The 25,278-nt window shown below is 49.4% G+C and overlaps 1 protein-coding gene across 4 annotated transcripts in view; it reads left to right on the top strand.

Annotated features, from left to right (window-relative positions):
• The window catches only part of RPS6KA2 (ribosomal protein S6 kinase A2), a 303,981-nt gene that overhangs the window by 147,536 nt on the left and 131,167 nt on the right, over positions 1 to 25,278 (top strand). Inside the window, exon 1 of one of the 4 annotated variants that reach the window (XM_036926494.2) lies at positions 4,755 to 5,081. The exons of 2 other annotated variants lie outside the window; for them this stretch is intronic. In XM_036926494.2, the coding sequence (XP_036782389.2) occupies positions 4,983 to 5,081 (99 nt within the window). In that variant the 5' untranslated portion in view covers positions 4,755 to 4,982. One more of the 4 variants, XM_057490288.1, reaches the window with a different exon arrangement.

Raw genomic sequence — 25,278 nt, forward strand, 5'->3', positions numbered from 1 at the left:
TTCTGGCTGGAACTGCTGAGGGACCAAACCATGTTCCTGACAGGACTGGAAGGAAGGGAGGCATGAGCCATATTTAGGGAGCTTCGCTGACAAGTCTTGTCGTGCAATGTGGGGAATGAAGTGACAGGAGCAGTGAGTCCTGCCTTCTGGTCTGGGCAGCTGGTGGGTGGCTGTGCCCTGCATAAGACAATGGGATTTAGTGGGGCTTTCAGATAATTCCTAGAATTGGAGGTCTATTCCTAAACCAGTGACACTATTAATTTTTTTGTGTGAAAGTCTACAATTTTAATAAACATCAACTGTGTTGAGCACTTCACAGTTCACAGAGCACTTCCACATACTGGTTTAAGTGCATGACATTGCCATTCTGTGGGTAACAGCCTTGTGAGGAAAGGATGCCCAATTCACTACCCCCCAACCTCCAATCACAGTGTGGTGGCTCGGCACTCAGCCTTGGGGATGGCATCGTTGTCCCTTGAGGGGCTGCACTGTGGGGTGTCATTAGCATCTCTGCTGCCCAGTAGATGCCACTAGAACCCTCCTGCCACCTATCCTGCGTTGTGACACCCAAACATGTCTCCAGACATTGCCGAATGTCCTGCTGGAGCACAGGGTCACCCTCAGTTGAGAACCCATGTTCCCGAGGCCCAGTGAGTTTCTGCAAAGGTCAAGGCAGAGTCAGGACGGTGGATGGAAATTTAACGCACGGTGTTTTGCTGTGTGATGCGTGTTCCATGGCTCAGTGTCCTGAGCATTCTGAGAGCACGTCTGTCTCAGCTGTCAAATTTGCTCTAACAAAGAGTACACTCATGTGCCACTGGAATTTGTGTCTGGTACTGCATCCTCTCATTTCCAGAAGTATTTTGTTCATTTTTCTATCTGCTCCATCACTTTGAGACTCTCACTGGCTTTAGTTGTATTTTCAGTTCTTTTATTTCCTTGAGCACATTAGACGTGATAATTTTGTATGCTGCCTCTGGTGCGTTCTGTAGGCCAAGTTCCTGTGTGTGACGTGGAGGTCCGCTGGCGCTCTGGCTGGGCTGACTGACTGGCCCCTACACACTTGGTGTTCAGTGCCTAGACAAATGTCCCTGGGAACTGTGTTCAAGGGAATCCTTTGAAGCCCAGATCTCATGGAGATTGCTGTGTGTGCTCAAGGGCTGGGTCGCGCCCTGCCCACCCTCCATGTAGCGCTGATGTTCAGTCACAGTCCTGCTCTGCAAAGGGGGTTATTTTTGTTAGCTCTCATGCTGAGGACAGAGGCCTGCTAGACCCCCAACACTGGGCAGGAGGTGTGTGGGGGGAGTCCTTCTGACTCCTCCTCCTCCTCCTCACCGCATCTAGTCGTGATGGGTTTGTTGGACCAGCCTGGCTTGTGATTGGATCACAGTACCCCTTTCAGCATCCCTCAGAGTGAATCACAGGAGGAGCCTGTCCATTTCCACAGCTGCTCTTCCCACTCAGACAATAGACAGCCATGTTTGCTTTAAATTTTAAGTCCTTGGTTAGGAAATTAGTATTTCAGATTTTAAGAATTGCTCAAACTCAGAAACTCTTTGCTCATCTTGAATTTCTGTCATGCTGGAAGCCGGCAGTCAGAGCAGGAGAGGAGAGAGGGAGGGAGAAAGGACATCAATTGTTTCTGACCAGCAGGCCTTGCTCCCTGGGCCCTGCCTGATTTTCTCTCTCTCTGAGCTGTCCTGTCCTCTTACCTCTCCCTATTCTGCAGTCCACTTAGAGGGCAAAGGCCTCTGGGTTTGGGGTTACTTGGAGGTCCCCCCTCAGCCCTGAGATGGGTGTACCATACTTCTGCTCAGAGCAGGGTCTCAGGCCTCCAAACTTGCATCTGACCTGCAAGAAACTTCCCTTTGCCCTTTCCCCCCATGAGTCTTGCAAAGACAGGTCCACTCAATGGATGGCCCTCCTAGCCCTCACCTCTGGAAGCCAAACCCAGGCTTCCATGTCCCCACAAATCACAGCTCTCCCAGTGGGGCTTGAAATAAAGAGGGCAGCATCTTGTCCAGTCCCAGGCCTTTGGGTGGAGGGGAAGGCAGGTGCCGCAGCGCAGGTTTGCCGAAGTTACCTTCCTTATAAAAGCCTCCGTTTCCTGCCAGTTCAGGGCATTTTGTCTCTCACAGACCAGGCCATTTCAGGCGCTCACTGTGCTGATCTTTTGAAATTGTACACCTCGTGTATCTTTGGGGGCTTGGTAGCAACTTCGGTTTTCATTATCAGTCATGAAATCCTGTTTGTTCTAAGTTCTCAGTAACCTTGTTCTTCATAGCCTGGGACCCTGCTCCTTCTGTCTGCCCTGTCCCATGAAATGTCACCATGTCCCCAGGGGTTACACCGAATGCCACCTCCTCCTTGGCTTCTTCAGTTTGGCTTCTCTCATTTATCTCTGTTCACGCAGCATTTTCTTACCTTCTTCCTCATTATGTGAAAACTGCATCGTATTTCTGTTCACTTCTTTTCTGCATGACTGAACTTCTGGAGGTTGGGAGCCATGCATGTTCGCATCCCCATTCCAAGCACAGTGCAGCTGAACTGAACTGTGTGTGTGCTGGCCAGTCCAGTCCCCCCTTGGAAGCAGCAGCAGGCATGTGGAATCCAGTCCCAGACTTACTGTGCATACCACAGGCGAACTCGAGATGCCCGGGGGCTGCTGAGCACTGTCCCCTCCAGGCCGCCTCACCCATCGTCTGGGCACGACCTTTATGAAGCTCACCTTTTCTTTTCCAGTATTTGGTGGGCATCTTTGGACCCAGATTAAACTAGGCCCTGATACCTACCTCAGATTTGGTTGTCTGGAAGATTTGCATGTATAAGTAAATAATTGCTAGAAATTTTTATAGACTTGTTTTACCAGGACAAAGGCAAACAGATTTGTTCTAGTGATGAAATGAATTCCACAACTGAAATATGAAAGATTTTTTTTGAGATGTGCAAGTCCAGTAGAGCAGTTTATATTGAACTTAAATGTAAGAGGATCATGAATGTCCTGTAAGATGTTTCTTTTTCAGTCCTGTTACACTAGGTCAAAATGCTCTTTTTGGTGAAATGAGCTCTGATAGGCCTACCTAAAGGCTTCTTTTCCAAGCAGGATGCCCCTGAGCTGGTGAAGCTGGTGTATCATACTCCCGTCTCTGACACTTGCCCCTGCTCTTCACAGTGCAGACTGGTCAAGCTGACCGCTGTCTCCTGTCCTGGGGGCTGGTGGCCAGCCTGTTCATCAGCTGCCCTCTCTGCCAGAGCAACATGGCATAGCTCCCACCTGTCTTTGCATTTCCTTAGAGCCTGGATGCCTGCCTGGGTGGTGGTGGTGGTGCTTGGTGGGGGAGACACCAGGTGGTAGGAAGTTGGTTCCCAGGGTGCGGATGGTCTTCCCAATGAGGGGAGCAGGAACAGTTTTGACAAGAGTATTTGCATCTCAGCGACATGAGATGGGAACACAAAACGAGTAAGTTTGCTTAAGCACACCAAGGAAGGGAGAGCGTGTGGCAGCTTCCTGACGCTAAACTGCAAGCCTCTGACAGCCTGTAGCATCCTTTAACCCTGGAGAGCTCATCTGACCCTACTCTCGACTCAGGTGCAGCAGGAACGTGCCAGTTCTTATTTGGGGGCATCCACTTTGATAACGTGGTCTAGCAAAGATAGTCTCCACAGGTATTAATGCGACCTTTGATTGCACCAAATGGGGTGACACAATGTGAATTTTAAATCTACTGGGCACATGGGTAGCACTTGTCACACATTACCGCGTGCATGAGTGCTCCTGGACTTTTTGTGAGGGGCTGGAGGGATGAGATTCACCCTGTTTTGAACATAAACTCCAAGTATAGAAACTGCGCTGCAGTAAAACAGGAAAAGGACAGAGTCTTGAGCTCACAGATCTGAAGCTGCCTACAGCCCTCTGTTGAGCATTTCTAGGGAAAAAAAATGTACCCCTTTAAGGCAACCCCCCCTTAGCCCTGCAGCCGGCAACCAGCCTCGGGGCACCCGTGCAGACTGACAAGCCATCCGTTTGGATAATTTTCTATATATGGAGTCGAAGGTCACGGAAAACGGATGCGTCTTTGTTCTCCCATCACTTCCCCAACGGCTGCCGCGCCCCGATCACATCCATGCCTGGCCCGGGGAGTGTCTGGTGGGCCCCGGCGCGCGGGGCTGCAGAGACGCAGTCGAGGGGTCATCACGCCCTGTGGGGGGGCGGGGGGCGTGAAGCCCGGTGCCCCCGGTTTTGTTCCTGCTACTAGAAGTGCTTGCCAATCATTCAAAGATTTGTTCGGCACAGGAGAGCATATACAAAAGTCTGTATAAGCGTTTTAAGGAAAGAGAGTAGCGACATCCGCAAGCTAGAAAAGGGCCGAGCAAGGAGAGCGGCTGAGCAGCGCACCACGTTGCCCCGCGGGGTCCTCCGTGGGCTCATTAGGCATGCGCTGCCGAGGGCACTGATTGGCAGTGAGAAGGGGGTGGGGCTACAGAAGAGAATCCTCCGAGCGAGGAGGAGGGAGAGCCTGGGGCTGCGGGCGCTGATTGGTGATAGTGGCGGAGAACAAGGAGGTGGGAGTGGCTGGGAGCGGCGGTGGTCGCTGATTGGCAATAGTGGGGGGACAGGGGCGGGGCTGTCCGGAGCTGGTCCAGCGGCGCGGAGGAGGAGGGAGCGCCTGGGGCGGAGGGCGCTGGTTGGCTGTAGTGGTAAAGGGCGGGGCGGGAAGGCGGGCCCCGGTTGACGGGAGCGGCTGGGGGCGGGGCGGGCCGGGGCTGTCGGGGTCTGGAGCTCGCCCGCGGCGCGGGACGCGCGGAAGGAGGGAGCGCGGGCCCGGTGGCCGGCCTGCCCTTTGTGCCTGCAGCCGCACCCATGGCCGCCGCGCCGCGTTCCCCCGCTGCGCGCGCCCGCAACCGGCCCTGACCCCACCGCCGGGCAGTGCCGGGGATGCGCGGGCTCCGGCCCTGCGGCTGCTCGGGCTGTGCGCGGGGCGATGGATCTGGGCATGAAGAAGTTCACCGTGCGCAGGTTCTTCTCGGTGTACCTGCGCAGGAAGTCGCGCTCTAAGAGCTCCAGCCTGAGTCGCCTCGAGGTGGGTGCTTCGGCGCGGGTCTCCGGGCACCGCCGCGCCCTGGGCGCTGCCGCGGCTTCGGGGTCGGCCCCGCGCTTTCTCGTGCATGCTGGGTGCCTGTCGCTGGTCTGGCGTGCCGGAAATCAGACGTTGTTGTTGGGCTGCGATGACTGGACCGGGCGGCCCCCAGGACCTCAGCGGGGCTAGACCTCTCTGTGCACTCCGACTGTTGGGTTCCGCGGGGTGGGGGTGGTGGCGGCCCGGCCCGCACGGGCGTCCGGCGAAGGGGTCGGTCCGAGCGGCTGGGCTGCGCGGGGGCAGCGCGCCGGTCCCGAGTGCGGAGCCGCTTGGCCGTGGGCGCGTTCACAGCCGCCCGAGCCGCTCAAGTGCTGCCACAGTGCTCGTCGGTCGTGCGTTTGAAATCCGTGTACCAACAAAAAAATTTTTTTAAAAGACAGCGACACTACCTCCTCGGCCGGTGGGTAGCGTTTCCGTAGTAAGTGCCTGATGCAATGTTCTCGCCGCGCCGGGTTTGGCATGGGTCGTCCCGGAGCCCAGAGGACCCTGACGATCATGCCCTTCCCGCATGTCCCTCATCTTGTCTTCGGGTTTCCAGAGTCGTCTGTGGGTGAGTCTCCAACACGCTTTTTACTTCAACAAATTTCATTTTGTTCATCCCAGTGTCCAGATTACATTGTTCAATCTATGGAGGACTAAAAGGTGAAACATATTTAAGTAAAAAAAAGACATTGTGAGGGGGGTGCTAATGGCACAGCCTTAGGATCGTCTCCGGGCAAGGCCGTCACCTGTGTCACGAGGCTCCCACCCAGCCACCCTTCGAGCTGTGTTCTGATGAAGTCGGATCGCTTGGAGCAATGTTACGTCTCTCATCTTGGGTTTCTTTGTCCCTCCCGCCGGGAGAGTAGTAGAGGCAGGTGTGGGCCTTGGCAGCTAAGGAGTCTTTCAATAAAGCTCGGGAATAGACATAAAAACAACAGGGAATTGTTTAAAAAGTTTTTATTAGTGTGTCAGCATATCAAAATTTGAAGTACAAGATAGGATCTTTGTGGCTGGTTTCTGAAGGTAAAACATCTTTTGAGTAAGTACAACTATTAAATAACGGAGGAAAGCTTGCTTGTAACTTCCTATTGGAGAAATTAAATACAAACTCGGTGAAATAAGTCATTCTTCTGGGTCTCAGGCACTTCACAAAGCCGAGGTTGACAAGCTCAGAGCAGAAGTTACCTTTATACCTAATAGGCTTTTTTTCATCAAATGTCAAGTTTATTAAACAGCTTATCATCTCCTTCCACTTCTGTCCTTGCCAAAGGGCGGTACACGTATGTCCAAACTCCCAGGGTTGTTCAGGAAGTCTACCAGTAGATACCAGGTTGAACCCATTCCATGGAGGATCAGGAATCCTATCAACTAGGAGAACTGGGTTTGGAAGTGTCTCAGAAAGGGATGTAATTGGAAAGGAGGAGTGGACTAGAAATGAGTACTCTAACAAATTGAGAAAACGTTAAGAAAAGCTTGCTGAAAGCTTCCTAATTCATTCTGCAAGTGTCTATTGGGAACCTGTGTGTGTTCAGCCCTTTTCTGGGTACTCTAAACCCAAAAAATACAGGTCACAGAAGTCTTGATCTCATGGGCCTGTACCTAGTGGGGGATCTACTAAACAGCTGACCCTGTAGTTCAGCCCAGTGAATTCCATATTTCTGCCCAGCTACCTTCCCATCTTTCTCCAGGGAAGCCTGCCTATTCGTTTGTGTATTCACAGCAGACTACAGGTTAAGAAACACACATCAAAAAGTGTAAAATTTAGAAGTGGAGGACTGTCAATAGTTTGAGAAGTAGGACACATCTGAAGCCCTTAATCCAGACGAATATTTCCTCTGTCTGGACTAATGAAAACGGTAACTTGTTTAAAAAAAAAATAGTGTTTTTTAAAAATGCTTTTGTGAATTTGTATTTTAAAATACAGAGAATGAAAAATTTTGTTTTTACAATTCAAAATCTAGCAGCATAAACAGGAGAGTAGCAATAGTTTAAACTTAAAAGAATATCTTTATTAGAAAGGGCTTCAGGAAGAGACTTAGTCATATTTTCATACTTTTAAATTTAACTTTATATCTAGAATACAGCACTTGGTAAACTCAAACCAACAGAGAAGCCAAGTTGCTTCATCAGATTTGGAAACGGTTTACAAATTACATCTCAAATATGTTTACAGTGAATCAGTATTGTAACAACTGAGATGGCCAGATAATTGACTCTGGCAAAAAGGGAAATTGGGCATCTTGCACAGACTTCAGTGGTCAGCCCTAGAAAGGTACCAGGTTTCAGCGTCTTCCAGCCCCTCACCTGTGGGAGAGCTCTCATATCGGTTATTGGCAATATTGCCTGAGAACCTCAGCGCCTCCCTGGAAAGTGTGACCATTGCTTCATTCAAGGGTCCTTTTGATAGATGAGAAAACCAGGGGTAGGGAAGCAAAATGACTTGCTTATGTCCCTAAAATGTTTTAAGGAAGTTTTATTCCACCAGCACGTGCTGTCTGCTACTAATCTTAAGCACTTCAGGTGTGCGGGTATTTGGAGTTTGTCATACGTTAGATGAGGCCTGAAGGAGGACTGTTGTAGGTTTTTTTTTTTTTTTAAAGGAAATCACTCCAAGGGATATTTTGGAATGTACTCCACAATCTAAAATTTTCTCTGGAGAACCTTTTCTGGCACTTAGGAAGTTCTACGTGAAATTGGGCTTTATATCAGATTCACTTAAATGGGATGCCCTCTGCTTTTCACAGCAGGGCAGTCCCTGAACCCTCAAAGCCTCATTTTCCTCTCCTGGGAGATGGGATGATAGTTTCTACCTTATAGAGTTAATACAATGATTATGAGCTATGGTATGTAAAGAACTTAACAGGGCATCTGGAGGATAACATTGCTGCTTAGTAGTCAGCTGTGGATATTGATAGAGTCTTTCTGGGTTGGTTGAAGTTTTTCTGAGTGGTCAGTGTCTGCCGCTTCTCTCTGAACCTGAGATTGCCCCTGGCCTGCAGAAATCATGGCTTGTGCTACGCTCCCTTAGTAAACTCTCATCTGGTACTGAATAGTTTTGACGCCCCTCCCGAATGTCCAGGGAAAAAAAGGCCAGAGAGAGGTTCTCCCAGGCTGTGTTCCAGACTGTTTCGTTGAGCAGGACTGGTCCCATTTGGGAGAGCTGGGAGGACCGTATTCCTCTTTCGTATCTTGCATGTCTCTTGGTGAGCGAGCTGCCCCAGTCCCTGCGTGCATTGCCAGTGCAGGTCCCGAAGCCATGGCCTTGTGAGCTAAGGTGGCTTCCAGAATCACCAGATGCCAAGCTTCGGGACAGAATCTCCGTACTACACCTTCGGTAGCCTAGGAGAGCTTCCTGAGGTGTCCTCTGCAAGCCCCCCAGTGTGGAAGGTTGAAAGGGGGATAGCTAGGAAGGGCTTGGAGGGAGTACAGTTTCAAATTAATGAAAAGTGGTATTACATGCTTGGGGTAAGATGTACCCATCAACTTGCTAAAGGTAGCAATGCTTGGAGTTGGTTCACTTAGGCAATGATTGTTTTGTTGGGCTTACTGCAGCCAAGACCTTGGCTTTCTTTGATTACCTATCATCTAATCCTGTCTTTGGCATTTTTACTGAAAGGAAGTTGTGGGGGAGTCGGAAGGATAATGCAAGCCCTTTCACTCAGTGCTGATAGTGATAAGTTCTCGGAGGAAGAATTTCATTTATTTACTTGCTCAGTGGCTTACACACTTGAACAGTTTTGGCTTATGCCATGTGCATTGTGCTCAGCAACTAGGGTACACAGATAGGATCTTCGTATGGTCCCTGCCCTCACAGAAACAAACAAACGTTGAGCAGGAGAGGAAAGCATGTAAATGGCAGCCTGCTGTGCACGACCTAAGTCCTGGGAACTTACTGTCTTCACTGGCCTTAAATGGTCTGATTATTCAGTTGTCCATTCATTTAGATTTCCCATGGTCGCAGATAACCAAGCATTATCTATGTGTGCCTATGAATATATTATAATTGTTACTCCTCATTAAGGGAAACGTGTCCTAGTAAAGTAAACATTAAGGGACTGTTAGCAAATATTGTGAGCAGTGCTGGCTCCAGACACGGGGAAAAAAGCTTCCTGGAAAGTTAAACATTAAGGTTTATTCCTGGGGCTTGATAGGTAAGCTCTTTTCCCAGATCTTGGATGGTTTCCAGGAAAACCATTTCTAATTAAAATAATTTTCAGGTACTTTCAATAAACACATCCAAAGAAATTCTACATTAATCCTGATTTATTGGGCTTTCAAGCAACAATAACAAAAAATCAGAGAAGGCCACAACAATCATTTGTATTAGTGACACTTAATTTGCTTAAAGTTTTTGCTTATTTATGCCTCACTGTTTCTTAAAGACACAGAACTAATTTCTTATCTGTGGCCACTCCTCCCGTGGTGTGTCTGATTTTGCATTTCATTACATGCTTTCTCTTCTTAACGTCCAGGAAACTCCCCAAAGCACTGTTGCTGATTGAGAGCCACGTGATGGGCCAATGCACACTTGATGTCACCTGTCCTTTCTTCACCTCTCTTCTTGTCCTTTACATAAATCCCTGTGCCTACTGTCCTTCCTGCACATCCTGAAGCAGCAAAGATTGCTTCGGTACCTTTTTTATGCACCCAGAAATGGAGGAACGGAATGAAGGCGCACTAACATGGAATAGATGCGGCATCCCTCCCATCCTCAACTTCCCGGTTACCCCAGCTTCCACTGTTTCCTGGGCGCCGGGCAAGCACTTTCCTTGATGTGGCAAAGGAGTGAGTGAGTGGGTAGGAAACATCTGAACTCAGAGGCCGACAGGGAGAGGCTTTAGGGCCCGAGCAGGAGGATGAAGAGCATGTCACGTGCTCCAGGGTTGGGGGATGATTCAGTACTTGAGGGAAACAGGCCTGGAAGTGCTCCTGTGACATGTAGGGAAACTGAGGATGAGTTCGTGTGGAGTGGAGTTGGCACCCGCCGGTTTAGCCAGAAGCCTCTTCATCTTTTGCCCCAAGGGTTTGTGCTTGTCGAGCAAAGCTGGGCTGCCAGTAAAAGCGCTCTCTAGGCGCTCTGCTCACAGTTCTCATGCTGCTGGGCCATGTGGCCTCGTAATGCCCCACTCCCTAGCATCATGTGTTTGCTGATTTATTTGCACTGGTGAAAGCTGTTAAATTAAACTCAGTAGGAATTATCAACAAATAGCCTGTTAAGGTAGAGTGTGACTTAATCAAGCAAATGGATCAGACGCCCATATATATTCAGTATGAAACATGGTTCAGTGCACCTGCCCTGCCGCTGTGTGAGAAGGCTTTCATGCTGGCGAGTCAGCCAAGGAGATGTAATCGTGGACCTGCTGTAATAAACCTGAGGACCCTGCCCGCGGGGCTGTGCAGGGAGTCGGGGCAGTAGCCACATGCCTGTGAGGTGTGGGAACCAAGAGCGGCATGTGCTGGCAGCCCTCTTCCCCCAAACTCCAGTCGGGCCCAGTCCTCTTCCCTACGGGCCTGACCATGCGCTTCTGTCGTCCCTGTTGGGCCTCCAGTGCTGTTTTAGCAAGAATCCCGCTGAGTGGGTTTAGAGAGAACCCCCACTGTCAGTATTAGATTACGATCAGGATCCGATCTAAGTCCCTGTCCTCTCCATCCCCTAGATAGTGTTTGATCACCCTGGGCTGCCTCCCAAATCCTCTAGGTCAGGTTAGAAAGAATCCTGCTACCATGCTAGTAATTCTCCACCTGCCCACCCCCCAGTCCTGCTCCTTGCCTGCCTGTGAGCCCCTCTTCCCTGTGGTTCTACTGAGTGGGGCTCAGTCTGCTCCCTTACTGCGAACCCCACTGCCCTGGCCCCTTGCATGAAGTCTTCCTTCCTGTCTTTAACAAGTATACAAGAATTTTTCTTGAACCATGCCTGTTCCTTATCAGTATTTTGCATGTGTTCCCCGAGACCATTTTGGGGTGGCCCAGGGACACCACTGATCAGAGAGCTGTACTTGATCCCCACCAGCAGATACACAGCAGCCACTCCTCCTCCATGAACACAGGTCCCTCGGATTGGCAGGCAGCGTTCCTGTCCCCTGCACAGGCACTGGGCTGCCCCTGCACAATGCTCCTGCCCCTGGACCCGCCCCGGTCTTGCTGGCTGGCCATCTCCGGCACTCCTGTTGCTGCACCAGGCTCCTCCATCCTTTTGAGCTCCTGTTCCCTCAGCTACAAAGCAGGGATAGCAACTTCACACTGATGGCTACTTTCAAGTTATTAAGTGCTTGAAAAGTGGCGTGTGCCCTGTGGACATGGAAAGGGGAGGGAGTGTGCCCCGGACATTCTGTGGTGTCACACAAAGCTGACTTTGGTCGGACCCTGTGGTAAAGGTTCTGCTCTACATGTGGAAACAGAAGTTGCCTGTCTCTTGCCCATCTCCCCTCCCTGCCTTCTGAATGCTTCAAGGTAGTGTCATTGCCATGGAGCTGGCCCTCCCCGGGGGGCAGCTGTGGCCGGTACGCTTGGAGTGACGGCCTCATCCACCTGGCCACTGCTTCAGATGTGATTTGTGGGAGCAGCAGCTCCTGTAAAGCGGAGAGGCACATTCACTCTGTTGCTGGTGTTGCCCCCTGGCTCACCGGCTGACACAGAACGGCTGAGGCCTGGGTGCTGGGATAGGGGGAGAGGAGCTCGTAGAGATTATCCAGCTTCTTACAGAAAAGAATTTTTTTTTACTGTTCTCCTATGTGAAGTTAGTAAGATTCAAAAGCATGAATCAGAGACTGAGTATTTAGGCTATTGGCAAGTGTGTTTCCTCCTATTGCCAGAGAAAAGGTTCTGAATAAGATAAAACAAACTAAGAAAAATATGCTTCACACCCCTGGAATGATCCATGTTTTCAGTCGGACATCAGCCAGCATGTGAGTCCGGGGCCGGCCTCGGCGTGTCTCCGCAGTCGGTGTGAGCTGTGACATTCCTTGTTGTGAGACACTGGCTGCAATATCCTCCCCAAAGCCCACAGGCTTGCAGTTTCTACTTGTTAAAATGTGTAGCCGAATTTATAAGGGAAAAGGATGGAGGAAGACCATATTCTGAAATGGTTATGGTAGAAGTGACTAAGAAATTGCCCATTCAAGTCCCAATTTTAACACTTTGGCCTACAATAATGACAAACTTTCTACATCTCAGGTTAGATATAATTAGCTTCCAACTCTATTTTTTGTAGATAATAACTTCCAGTTGTGTTTTTATGTTCAAAGCACAGTGTGGCATTCAAAGGAGGAAAAGAAAGCTCCTTCCTCTGGAATGTGCCTACAACACACGGGTGGAGAGGCTGCCTGCAGAGCCTTGGTACGCTCAGGAGACGGGAGGGAGGGAGGCTCTTGGGGGCGTGGCAGGGCCTGGGCCACGGTGGGCACTCTGCCCTGCCTGGGAGGCGCCCTATCAGTCCATAGCTGCCAATGGCGGGACATCGGGGAAGCAGTGGTGCCACTCGCCCCACTGCACACCGTGCAGCAAGCACGCAGGGTACCCCGGGCAGTGCTTCTGTCTGGTCACTTGCTAAAGTGACTCTGGTTGACTCTGAAGATAAAGGAAAACAAAGCAGAAAAGAGCGCTTAGTTTTAGAACACTTTGGGCCTCTTGCTTTCTTATTTAGTCTGGAGTCACATTAGGGGATGGGCAGCTGCACAGCTGGAATAGAGCAGCAGTTACTGCAGTTTGCCCCAGCCCAGGAGCCCCAGGAGTCAGCATGAGGCTGTGCATGACTTTTATATTTCTAGATCTCAGCAGAAAGAGAATGCATGAATTCTGATGGGTGACTTAAGCAAGACTTTGTAGCATCCACCCACCGGCGAAGTGAACAAAAATGTCCAGCCTGACTGGGTGTGTATGTGTCAGCTGGTATTCAGGGCCTCAGGTACATGCTCAGGGTCCTTCCACAAGCATCAGTAGGTGGACTTCGGTCTTTATCTTCATCAGCACACCTTTCTTTGTTCTTTGACACACCGTGTTGTTGAAGTTTGTTAACGAAAGAGTCCCAGCGGTTGATGTGAGAGTGAGTGATCCATGGGATGAGCAGAGCAGTTGTTGGTGCGCAGGAGGTGGGAGAAGAGGTGTAAAGTGGAGATGCCATCTCCCCTCAGCAGGGCTCATGCCCGACAGGGGTGATGGCCACTTGCCCACATCGTCGTGGGCCTTGCGGAGCAGAGCCTGTGTTTCCTGGTACCTCCCTCTCTCTCCATTTCCCACCCAACCAGAGCAAGTGGATACTGCGCTGCCAGCGCTCTGGGAGATCTGCCTGCCGCCATTCCTCCTTGGGCTCCACCTGGCCTGCCCTGTCCTCGGACCCCCACTCTAGGTCACCTCCCTGCCCCACGAGCCCTCCCCCTGCAGCCCCTGCCCACTCAGCTCTCCTGCACACCCAGGCCCCCCTTTGCTCTGAGCTCAGCTGTGACTTGGAGGCAGGGCTGTCTCTTGCTTTGGGGGACCCTGGAACCCTGGGATTTGGACGAGGAAGGTCTGTGCAGGTTGCTGCATGGCCGAGGATGCAGTGTGTGCCATTCATCTGAGTCCTAGCCTGAAGAGTTCTATATGTTGAGCTGCACACCTCAGCTTTCGGGAGGGCACACCTGTACTGGTGTCTCAGTGTGGACCCAGCTCCTCTGCCAGCCCTGCGCCCTATCGCCAGGAGTGAATTCACATAAAACCATCCCGAGCCACCTTGTGGCCAACCTGGCGCACATTGGGCTGGATTGCAGATGGCTCTATGTCCCTGGGCAGCCTCGAGCAGCGCAGGACTGCGTCCCTGCCATCCTGTGTGGATCTTATGCATCTACACATGGATTCTCTGGATTAATACATGTGAACCCTATAGGAACTTCTACAGGGAGTAAGAATATTCACTGTGTACGTAAAATTGTCTATAGGACTTGGGTTTAGGGGATTATAATGTAGGAAAGATGGTCATGACCTACGACTAATAAGCTGGGGGCTGGTGGGGGCAGGGGGATTAAAGCCCTGTGTCTGTGAAATAACTGAGTACCCATCACCAGACTGCAGATCACCTTGACTCAGTATTCATGTTGGGCGGTGCAAACAATAAGGCTGCTGTTTGGCATTCAAAACTTTTCCATAAAAACGGTGTCTAATAGGCATTCACACTATGGCCAGTATAGTGTCACCTTGCAGTAAAGATTGTGGAGAAAGCAGATTGGTTTTATCACTTTAGATTTTTAAAAGCTGTAATATCTTAAAAGATTGAGAAATTATCAGCATTTTTAAAGCAAATTCAGAAATTTCAAAGTGTACTAACACTAGCAATCTTTAGAAACTGAGAAACAATAAAAGTCAATGTGCTTTTCATTTTAAAAGATGGCACTTTTAAAATAAGTTTAATTCTGGGAAGATGACTCTTGTAGCATCTCTAGTGGCAATTTCTGGTCCACATTGAAAACTTTCAAGTTCTTAATGCTGATTTTTTTGTGCTAGATAATTTCCCCTTGAAGCTTAGAAGCCCAAGATGGCATCTGGCCCGTGAACAGAGTGGTGGCACACCTCCTGGGAGGAGGTCGGTGTGTCCAGGGGATCTTCTATGGATGGCCCTGATGCCACCCTGCAAATCCTGGGGCTTGGTGCTCACTGATTGAGTTCAGAGGCAACTTTATGTCGCTACTTCATGTTTTAGGAAAGTTATGGCTTCTCTAAAGTCCCGGGTGGTCAGTAACTCAGATATGACCTGGCAGTGCATCTTGTGCTGCATCCAGGACTCTCCTAGGTTAGAAAGAAAAAAGGCATCATGAGTATTTCAGCAACCCTCACACGCTTTCCTTACTGACTCTTACTCCTCCTGTGAGCTCGGAAACATCGTGTTCTTTGCAGCCCAATGGCTGGATTCCCAGCGGGACCCACATGCTTGTTTCCTGGTCAGGTGAGTCACTGAGATGGAACGTTCATCTGTCAGGACTGGAGTCCTGGGGAAAGATGACAAATGCCAGCATTTCCTGCTGGGATTCTCACGCAGGACACCCAGATCAAGTAGGAGGAGCTGAGGCCCAGCCTCGAGGCTTCGTCTGGTGAGGGGTCCTCTCTGAGCCCCGGCAGCTGGCCCCTGCAGTGTCCGAGGGCCCAGACCCAGCAGTGAGCTCAGCCCGGTGCTCCAGGGTAGCCCCTGGCATCCTGGCAGTATGGGAGGCTAAGTGATAGCCTCAAACAGCCCCACAAACTAATCCCCAGAAGCCATGGACGCTGCTGTATAGGGTGCAGGGTATTTTGCAGATTTGGGGAAATTAAGGGTCTTGAGATAGCCCTGAACTCCCTGGGTGGGCCCTACCCATGGTCACATGTCCCTCCAAGGGTGGCAGGGGACAGGGAGCTGGACCTCAGAAGAGCAGGGGATGTGGTGACCGAAGAAGGGGCCATTGGACAGGCAAGGACCGGGTTCTCCCCGGAGCCTCCAGAAAGACCCAGCCCCGGTGAGACTGATTTGGGGTCTTGGACCTCCAGGAACTTCCAGGCCACGAAGTCTGTGGTGACTTGTTACAGTAGCAAAGGGGCGGACAGATTGGGTCAGTCTGGTTTTAATTAAGGAAGCTCCTAGTCCGTGGGAGGGGAGAGCAGGGAAGGGCTGGCCTGGGGTCTCTGTGCGATGGGCAGGTCTGGAAGCCGGAGCCGGGCCTCAGGCTCAGATGCCAGGTGGGGGTGTCCCAGGCCTGTGGGGGTCAGCAGAGTGCACAGGGGTCCTTGTGGCGCCCAGGCTCGTGCTGGATCCCATGGTCCCTGTCCCCACCACGTGCTGGGGTCTTGCCTGGTGTCCCGGCCTCCATCGTTCCAGGAAATTCTTCTGTATATATCTGCCAGGCACCCATGGAAGGGTAAAGGGCGCACTCCCCCAAGGCTAATATCCTGGTGGGGAAGACAAAACAGCCAGGTGTACAGAGAAAAAGGTGCAGTTTCTAGTAGTAACCAGTGTTGGGGGAACCCCAAGTGAAGGGGGGAGTCCAGGTGGCAGACCGGGGAACGTTTTTGATGTGGTGGCCCAGGACAGCATCTTGCAGTCCCCAGCAGAGAGGAATGAAGTGGAGGGCAGTGCCCGTGTTTGAGGAGAAGCGGGCCTGAGGGGCAGGGCCCAGGCCAACCTCTTGAGGGCTGGTGAGTCAGGCTTCAGCCTGAGGCTTGCGGAGCTGAAGGTTCACAGCAGGAGCTGCAGGTCCCATGTGCAGGGAACAGTCCCTTTCAGCTGGAGTGTGTGAGCTGGACCCTCGTGGCAGGAGAGGAACGGGAGCCGAAGCAGAAAGCTGCCCTTTATCAGGGGTCAGCAGCTGGCTGGGACCTGAACGAGAGGGGTCACGGTGACTCCGGGCCTCCCCAGGGCCACCTACTAAAGGCAGCCAGCAGGGCCCAAGAGCAGCCTGTGGATGGGGGGCTGCCCCTGCAGGTTCCCAGATGCCCCGAGTAGCCATTCACTCTGCAAGTTAAAGCAGCGAGCCAGTCAGCTTTGAGAAGGCAGCGCTGGCTTGCCTGCTCCCAGCGCTGCTCTGACAGCCTCAGTGGGTCCGGCATTGGGGGACAAGTTGCAGGCACCACTGAAGGTGCAGGATGCCAGGCAGAGGCGGTCACGTGTCCCGATGGCCTTCTTCCTGGTTACTTAAGATCAAACTTTTCGACTCAGAAAACTCAGACGTGTGCTCTCACCACATACTTGAGATGCAAGGAAGGGTCCTGAAGTTTAACACGTGGACGGTCGTCTCTGGCTAAACCTTCCGGGTGAGTCCGTTAACGCTGAACAGCTACCTTTAGAAAGAAAGAGCAAAGGGGTGGGCGTGGAGGAGAGGAGAGGCTGGGCCGAGGGAAGGGCGGAGGAGGAAGCGGCCAGGTGTGGTCCGCAGGGGTGTCCCAGGAAGGGGGGAACACTGACTGGGAGGGGACTCGGTGGTGAGCTCATGGGAGAAGCACCAGCAGGTGGGAAGAGGTCAGAATGGAAACAGCAGGGTCTGAGCCTGAAAGCAGCCTGCTTCCGGTGCTATGGGGACTCCAGTGTCCCCGGGGACCCCACAGCCATCTGTCTCCTAGTGCCGAGTCACAGACATGGGGGCGCCGAGAGCAAAGGGCAGCTGGCGGGGATGAGGGCAGCGTTCCTCACTTCCATCCCCTCACCCTGGCCTGTGGTCCAGCACAGAGGACAGTGCCAGCATGCACACCCAGGCTGACCTGAGCATGCCTGCGGGTGGATTCCATGGGGCCCAGGAGTGGGAGATCTGAGGAGGAAGAGCTGGGAATTCTGGAGTCCGCAGTACACTGGTCCCAAGGAAGGCAGGTGTCTGCCAGCCAATGGCCGCGATGCCAGAAATCCTGGAGTCACACTTGCCTGACTTCTGCCAACCCTGGCAGACTCAGGGACGGGGACATGGTGAGCTCTGGGCTTCCCCAGCCACACCCAGGGGTCTCCTCCGGGCTCCTCTTGAAGGACAGCCAAGTTCTCTCCTGCTGCCCTGAGCCCACCCCGAGACTGGGGAGCAGACTCCTGGCACCATGGGGTGGCTGCACCAAAGAAAAATTGGAGGGCAAAAAATAAGACTTGGAGAGGGAACTTGGAGAGCAAGCCACCTGCCTGACTGGCAGTGTTCTTCTGAGATCAGAGAATGTGGCAGGTGGAGAGAGCCAGGCTGCCGAGTCTTCAGAGGATGTCTCGCATGTAAGTGGCTGGCTGCCCTCCCCTCACGCCCCGAGGAGAGTCCTTGCTAACAAGTCGTTAATGCATTTTACAGTTAAGGTGAAGGAGGTTGAGTCATTTGAAAATTAAATAATTTTCCTTCTCAGCAAAAATGAGTATGAAATATTCTGTATTTCAGCCTTAGAATTGATAAGATCTCTCTAAATATCTAAGTGTATGCATGTATATATGTGGTGTATGCCCTACATGTGGCATTTTCTTCACCACATGATTAGCTCAGAGTTGAGCATGTGACCCATGACAATCAGAAATAGTGTATACCTTTGGACCTTGTTAATTTACTGTGGAGGAAAGAGGAGGCATGGGGCTTGGCAGCCTTCTGTGACCATGAGGTAATGCAGCCTGTAGATGGAGCCAACACCGGAGGGCAGAGCCAAGAAAACCCAAAGAGAAACGAGACTAGAGCCCTGATCAGTCCAGGCCTGAAGTCGTTATTATTGTGGAACATTTAGCCATGTGATCCAGCTTATTCCTTTTATTGCTTAAGCCAGTTCGGTGCTTTTTCTTACATAGGAGAATCATCCAGGTATGCACATGATCTAATTAACTCTTTATGTGAACCCTAAAAATTAACTGCAATTGTATCCTTTTCACAGATGAGGAAACTGAATATTGGAAGGTCAGATAGCTTGACCAAGGTCACACATGAATGGTCGATACTAAGTGGGGAATCCAGAATCAAACTTGGTTCTACTGCCTCCAAAGCTTGTGCCCTTAACCACTAAGATGTATATTAGACCCAAAACAACAGGTTTAGACCAGATTACCTGTTTTACTCATACTGGCCTGGAAAATGCCATCCTAAAGATGTTTTCTTTCTAAAAATATCAAGAAGAGATTTCTCATGAGTTACATGTTGTGTTTAGATTTCAGACTCCCTAGTAGCTGATGCCTCAAACATAAAGTGCTCAGTTAATACCTAGTGAAGGAAGGGGTGTGTGGATGCCTCCCAGCCCTCCCCCGACGGGGACCAAGGTTAGTGGGTCCTGGCCCTTCAGGAGGTTTCAGGCCCTTCATGCAGGGTTCCGGACCCTGGAGAACCGATCATTCCTTTAAATCATAGTGGATTTGAAGAAAGGTGTCTGCCAATGGACCTTAATTTTCCCCTTTTTGTTCAGGTTTTGTGTCACAGTGATAAAGACATGGCAGACTGAGTCATTCCGAGAAGCCCAAATGAGGCTGAGCAGATTCCCAGGGGTAATTACAGCCTCCTGATGTGCTCTGAGGGGAAGGCCCGACTCCCTAGTGCGCCGTGTTATCCATTGATTATGCTAAACAGACATACATGGTATGTTTAATGGTTTTGGAAATGTTAATAGAATTCTGCCAAATGGCTACCTATGAATAACAGGGAGGGACATACCTTAATAGGATGTGTATTTGGAAAATATATTTTAAAATTTATGTTTCAAAACAGACACTTTTTCAGATCTTCCAATTGGGGTGGTACATTGGCAAAATTAAAATTAGATTTTCATTTGTTGAAAAAAACAATGTATTTTATGTTTGTAATCATTGTTCTTTGAGCGTGATTAGTGGGTCTGAGGGTATTTTTTCTTCTTTTTTCTGTCTACTTCTTTATAGTAATCTTCATTCTAATCTAGAATACGTAAATAATAATGTGAAAAAGGATTCAAAACTAGATATGAGTACTGATTCTAGAAAAGGTATATATTAGCTTCCCACTTCTTAAAATTCAGTTATAAATAACTATAACAAATGGGTGTGTGTATTTCATCTTAGAGGATAAATGTTATGAAGATAACATTGTTCTCTTTGCTGTTATCTTTCATATGCTTTTATGGCCAAAGTTTTGCCAGCATTGTCTTTTAACTATAGTGATTGTATTTTGATAAATTACATAATATGAAAAAATTGGTTATGTAAAACAATGTACAAAACTGTAACATACAAGATAGACTCAGGAGCAGGCAGCCTTTTCTACCCTGGAGGCATCCGTGAACTGTGTTAAGTGCATTTCCAAGTGTGTGGCATCATGAAAAATGTAACACACCTGTGTAGGATTTTAACTATCATGAGTTCTTTGAATTGTGTCCTTGATTTGTGCCCATCGTGGGCAGCTAAGTCTTTCAGCCCTCAGGGAATTCACACTGACTCCCTGCCTCTCCCGCTGCCCCCGTGGTCTGTGTTGGTTGGGCCCTTGGTTCATTCACAGGGAAGCCGCCACCATCTGCATTTACCTTCCCTGATGTCATGCTGCTTGCGTTTGAAAAGATCACTTGCTTTCTATACGTTTATTAAATGAGGTGCCGCACATTGGCGTAGAGGCCTTGTGTGCTCATATAACCGCTTCCGGATACCTTTTTTACATGCCATTTACCATTGAGTATTATTGTTTCATAGTAAAAGATTATGTTGCAATAGCAAGAAATATAATGAGTTTGGTGTAAAGAAAAAAAGAAAGTAAGAATGATTAGAGAAAGGTAAAAGGGCAAGAATTAGTGCCCAAGGCTAATAAATTATCTTGAAATAAGTGCAGAAGAAAATTTTCTGATCATGTGAATATTCCAGTTGTGGACTCCCATTTTCAAATAACCACATGAATAAAGTAAACTTGACACTAAAGCTCTTCTACATAAAATAAAGCTCTTGATTATTCAGAATATGCATTGTTTCAGTGTTCCTAGGTCATCAGTATAAACATAAAAAACTGGTCACCACTGCAGCTCTGACAATATTATACTGTGGGGTGGTGGGACTGGCCCATCCAACAGCCTAGCGGTCCTTTTTTTGGTAACCCTGACAGTAGACTTACATCAGGGATTTTCCATTCGTCTCATATGCTGGACCACCGTTTCCAGACATCTTATGCAGAACTGCGGTGCATGGAACAGGCTGCTCTGCCTGGGGACGGGACTGTCTTGACCCCCTGGTGCACCTCCTTTCCCCCATGTGTCTGAGGCCAGGTCACAGGGCCCTAGGGTCCCAGAGAATCCCAGTTTGAAAACAACCAATCAAGACAAACATTTATGCACAGGGAGGAACTAAATATCAGTCTCCTTATTTTTATCACCTCCACCCATTGGTCCTGGAGTGAAGGAAACAAAATCCCCCGCTCTCCCCCCTGACAGTTTTCCAAACGCCACCGGACACCAGGCTGAATTTGGGCTCGACCCTATTTTAAATTTCAGAAATTGTGCTTCCAAGTAAAGTCCCAATCTTAAATGTAATTATTCCTGTTTAGTTCATTTTTCTATTTTTAAAACATACCCGTAGCTTCTCGGTTGTTTAGATTTGGGAATAAACATGACTTTGTTCTAAATATGTGCTAACTGTAGGAGCAACAGAATAAACAAAGGATAATTCCACATCTGTGAGTGGCCGAGGTGGAGGACTAACAAAGTTGAGAAAGTTCTGTTTTCCTTGAAGAAGAACAGAACTAGGAAGCGAGTGGGGAAAGTTCTGTGAGCCTTTACAGCTATTAGAGCCTTTTGCCAATTTCTGAAACACTGCCTCTGTCTGTGGTTTCCAGGCACGTTTGCTTTAATATGCTTTTTAGATCCAAAAAAATAGTCAAAACGTCGTATTTTCCCTGAGCCCCCAAAGTTACTCCTGATGAAGTCTCCTGCACAGAGAGAAAGAACACTCATGGACTGTTAAATTCCATGTGAGAATTTTGAGTCGGGCCTTTTTGACTTTGCAGCACCAACTCGGCTGAAGTTACGTCGATACAGAGATGTGGCCACCATGCCAATAAGGTCACCCTCTCAGGAGCTGCAAGTGGTCATTTGACACCCCAGCTCTGGGAGTGTTTCGCCACCCCCTGGACACCTTCCGACCCTGTGACCGCACCCAGCCCACGGGATCCCCTGCCACACATTCTGCCAAGGCCTCCTGGGGATGTGGTGGAAAATTCCAGTTTTTTTCCTGAGAATTAACTCAATTGCAGTTAGACGTGAGAAGAAGGTAGCAAGCCCCATTTCTTTACATATATGTTATTAAGGTATCATTGATACACAATCTTATGAAGGTTTCACATAAGCAACATTGTGGTTCCAACATTCGCCCGTATTATCGAGTCCCCCCACACACATGCCATTGTGGTCACTGTCCATCAGTGTAGTCAGATGCTATAGATCACAACTTCTCTGTGCTGTACTCCCTTCCCCATGCCCCCCCCCATATTATGTGTGCTAATCATAATGCCCCTTCTCCCTCCCTTCCCACCAACTCTCCCCAACCGCTAGTCCCTTCTTGGAGTCTCTGAGTCTGCTGCTATTTTATTCCTTTAGTTTTGCTTCCTTGTTATATTTCACTGAGCATAATGCTCTCTAGCTCCATTCATGTTGTTGTAAATGGTAGGGTTTGTTTTCTTATGACTGAATAATATTCTGTTGTGTATATGTGCTACATCTTCTTTATCCATTCATCTGTTGATGGACATTAGGTTGCTTCCATGTCTTGGTCATTGTAAATACTACTGCCATAAACACAGGGGTGCATATGTCTTTTTGAATCTGTGATCCTGTTTTCTTCTGGTAAATTCCTAAGAGTGGAGTTCTTGGGTCAAATGGTATTTCTAATTTTAGTTTTTTGAGGAACCTTCATACTGCTTTCCACAATGGTTGAACTAGTTTACATTCCTACCAGCAGTGTGGGAGAGTTCCCCTTCCTGCGCCTCCTCGCCAGCATTTGTTCCGAGTCTTTTCAATGTGGCAATCCTAACTGGGGTGAGGTGATATCTCATTGTGGTTTTAATTTGCATTTCCCTGATGACTAGCGATGTGGAGCATCTTTTCATGTGCCTGTTGGCCATCTTAATTTCTTCCTTGGAGAAGTGTCTGTTCAGTTTCTCCACCCATTTTTTAATTGGATTATTTGAGTGAGCCCTGTTTCTAAGATGGGCCATCAGAAAGGCTCCACGATGTTGCTCCCTTAAATCGTCTTGGTAGATATTTCATTTTATGTTCCCTGAATGCCATGGCATCTTCCATGTTCTTATAAGCAATTTTATCAAAGCTAATTCACATACCACACAGTTTACCCAGAATGCACACTTACATGCTGCCTAGGGTTGTCCCCAGCATGGTCAGAGCTGCTCCCCTGGGCTGTGACACTGTGAGGGCCACTGAACTTGGGCTGCATCCCTCTGTATGTGGGACTCTCCCGGTGTGTTGTGTAAACAGGGCCACAGCACATGGTGTTTGGCTCCATGGTTCATAGCATGGTAGCTGACATGCATAGCACGGCTGTCTGCCAGTGTCAGGTGACACACGCTTAGGCCGTTCCCGCTCTTGGGCCGTTGTGACTAATGCTGCTGTGAGCACTTGGGGATAAGCTTTCTCATGGGCGTGGGCTGTCCAACCTCTTGGGTATACCTGGAACCAGAATTGCCGGTCAGATGGTAGCTCTGTGCTTAAGCTTTTTCCAAAGGGGCTGAGGATTTGACCTTCCCACCAGCAGTGAGCGAGGAGCCCAGGTTCTCACCAACTCTTGCTCACCTTTTTGGTGACAGCCGTGCTGGTGGGTGTGAGGGGACAGCTTGTTGTGGGGGTTTTCCTTAATGACTAGTGGTGTTGGGCATCTCTTCATGTATTCACTGGCCATGTCCTCTTTGGGGAAAGGTCTGTTTAGATCATTTGACCATTGTTAGATATTAGGTGATTTATGTTTCTATTATTGAGTTGTACAAATTATTTTTGTATTCAGGACATAAGTCCCTTATCAGATACATTATCTGCAAATGTTTTTCTCATTTTGTGGGTTGTCTTTTTGCTTTCTTGATTGGATTGTTTGCAGTGTAAGTGCCATAACTTTTGTGTCAACTGTAGCGTTCTACCAGGGTTTACAGTCACTTTGGAAGCTCCTCACAGCCCTGCTTAGGCACCCAGATTTCCAGCAGGGCACTGTGTTCAGGATGTTGGGCAGAACTGAGTTAATAGTGCCGCTTGTCTGCTTTTTTTTGTCTAATAGAGCAAGGAAGGCGAGGGGTCTCTAAGTTCGTTCCCCCACTTGAGCAGGTAGGTGTATTTCAACAGAATAAATTTTAACTCTCTGGAAGCCTCAGGTTTATGGGTCTCAAAAGAAATAAGGCACAGATGGCTGAAATGTGATCTGCTGAAATAGTCTTGTGCTGTGTCCACCATTTTATTTTTAAAAATGGGCAAGAATTGTTGAAACTACAATCCTGGGCTGCAGCCAGAACAAAAGAGTAATGAAGAATCTACAGCAGGGCACCCCCCTTGCTCCAATTCTTGGGGTGACCTTGGGCTGACTTTGCTTTCCTGCAGATGCTCCTGGAGGTTCTGAGCTGGCAGTGGGGAGTCAGGACCTGGAGGCCAGGGGCCTTGATAGCAGGAGCGGAACTGCACCTCAGGCTACATTCACTTGGCCTACAGAGTAAAAAGCTTTCAATTGGCGCTCTCCTGTCTTGGGCAGGATAATACCTATCTATCTCAGCCATTGACCATATACTTTCATTTCAGGTCTTATTACCACAGAAAGCAATCTTTTGGTTTGGTTTTCTCAGCAAAATTTATATGGTATTTTTTTATGGCACCTTTGAAACATCTCAGTTGAATGCCTAAAGAGTGAGGAGTGTTCCCAGCATGCATTTCTGTCTGAAAGGCCACGCCCACACAGCCCTTTACAGTTTGGGCCAGAGTCTGTGTGTTACTTTTTGCTATAATGGCATATCACATTTTAAATGCCTTGATAGCATGATATTTTAAAACTTAAATGGGAACGTCTACCAGAGACTTAAAAATTCTGATATTCTAATTGGATTAAGCCTTAACAAGCAATTTTAAATTCCAAGCCAGAACTTTAGGACCCCATATTTAATCTTCTCTTAGGCTAATTGATGGCCTAAGGGTTACCTTTCAAGGAATACATACTCTAAGGAGACAAGAATAATATTTTGAAATAGTAGTGAATGTGGTAAGATTTTATGATACGTGTGTGGCATAGATTACAGTAGGAACCTACTATAAACCTGTAAATCCACAGGGTTTTTGAAGAAAGGGAAGTCTCTGAGGGCTGGATTGTCTGTTGATACAATGGACAGATGTCCCCCAGCCACACCGGTGCCCCTTGGGAGCAGGACCCAGGTGCAGATGGCTCGGCTGCCCCTTGCAGCATCTACCTGGCTGGGATCTTCTGAGAAAGCCTGATTGGAGGTGGTTCTAGGAGAGGCAGAGGAGGAGGACCATGAATGCAGGAACGGAGGGGCGCACCATGTGAGGGGCACTGAGCTGGTGAAGCCCATGGCAGGAGGGTGCAGCCCAGTCCGAGGCCGTGGGGAGGGCTGCCTCACCTGCGGGCTCAAGGCGTGTGAACAGCTGTGCACAGTAATGACTGTGGTAAATGCGCTCTGCTGCCCCAGACCTCACACACCCTCCATGTCCTGTGTGTCCTCACAGCCACCCCCGGAACGACTCAGGAGCTGGCCTTAGCCCTGAGGGAAGCACAGATGGTGAAGGG

This window comes from Manis pentadactyla, chromosome 12 (genome assembly GCF_030020395.1).
Source record: "Manis pentadactyla isolate mManPen7 chromosome 12, mManPen7.hap1, whole genome shotgun sequence".
NCBI classification, from domain to species: Eukaryota; Metazoa; Chordata; class Mammalia; order Pholidota; family Manidae; genus Manis; species Manis pentadactyla.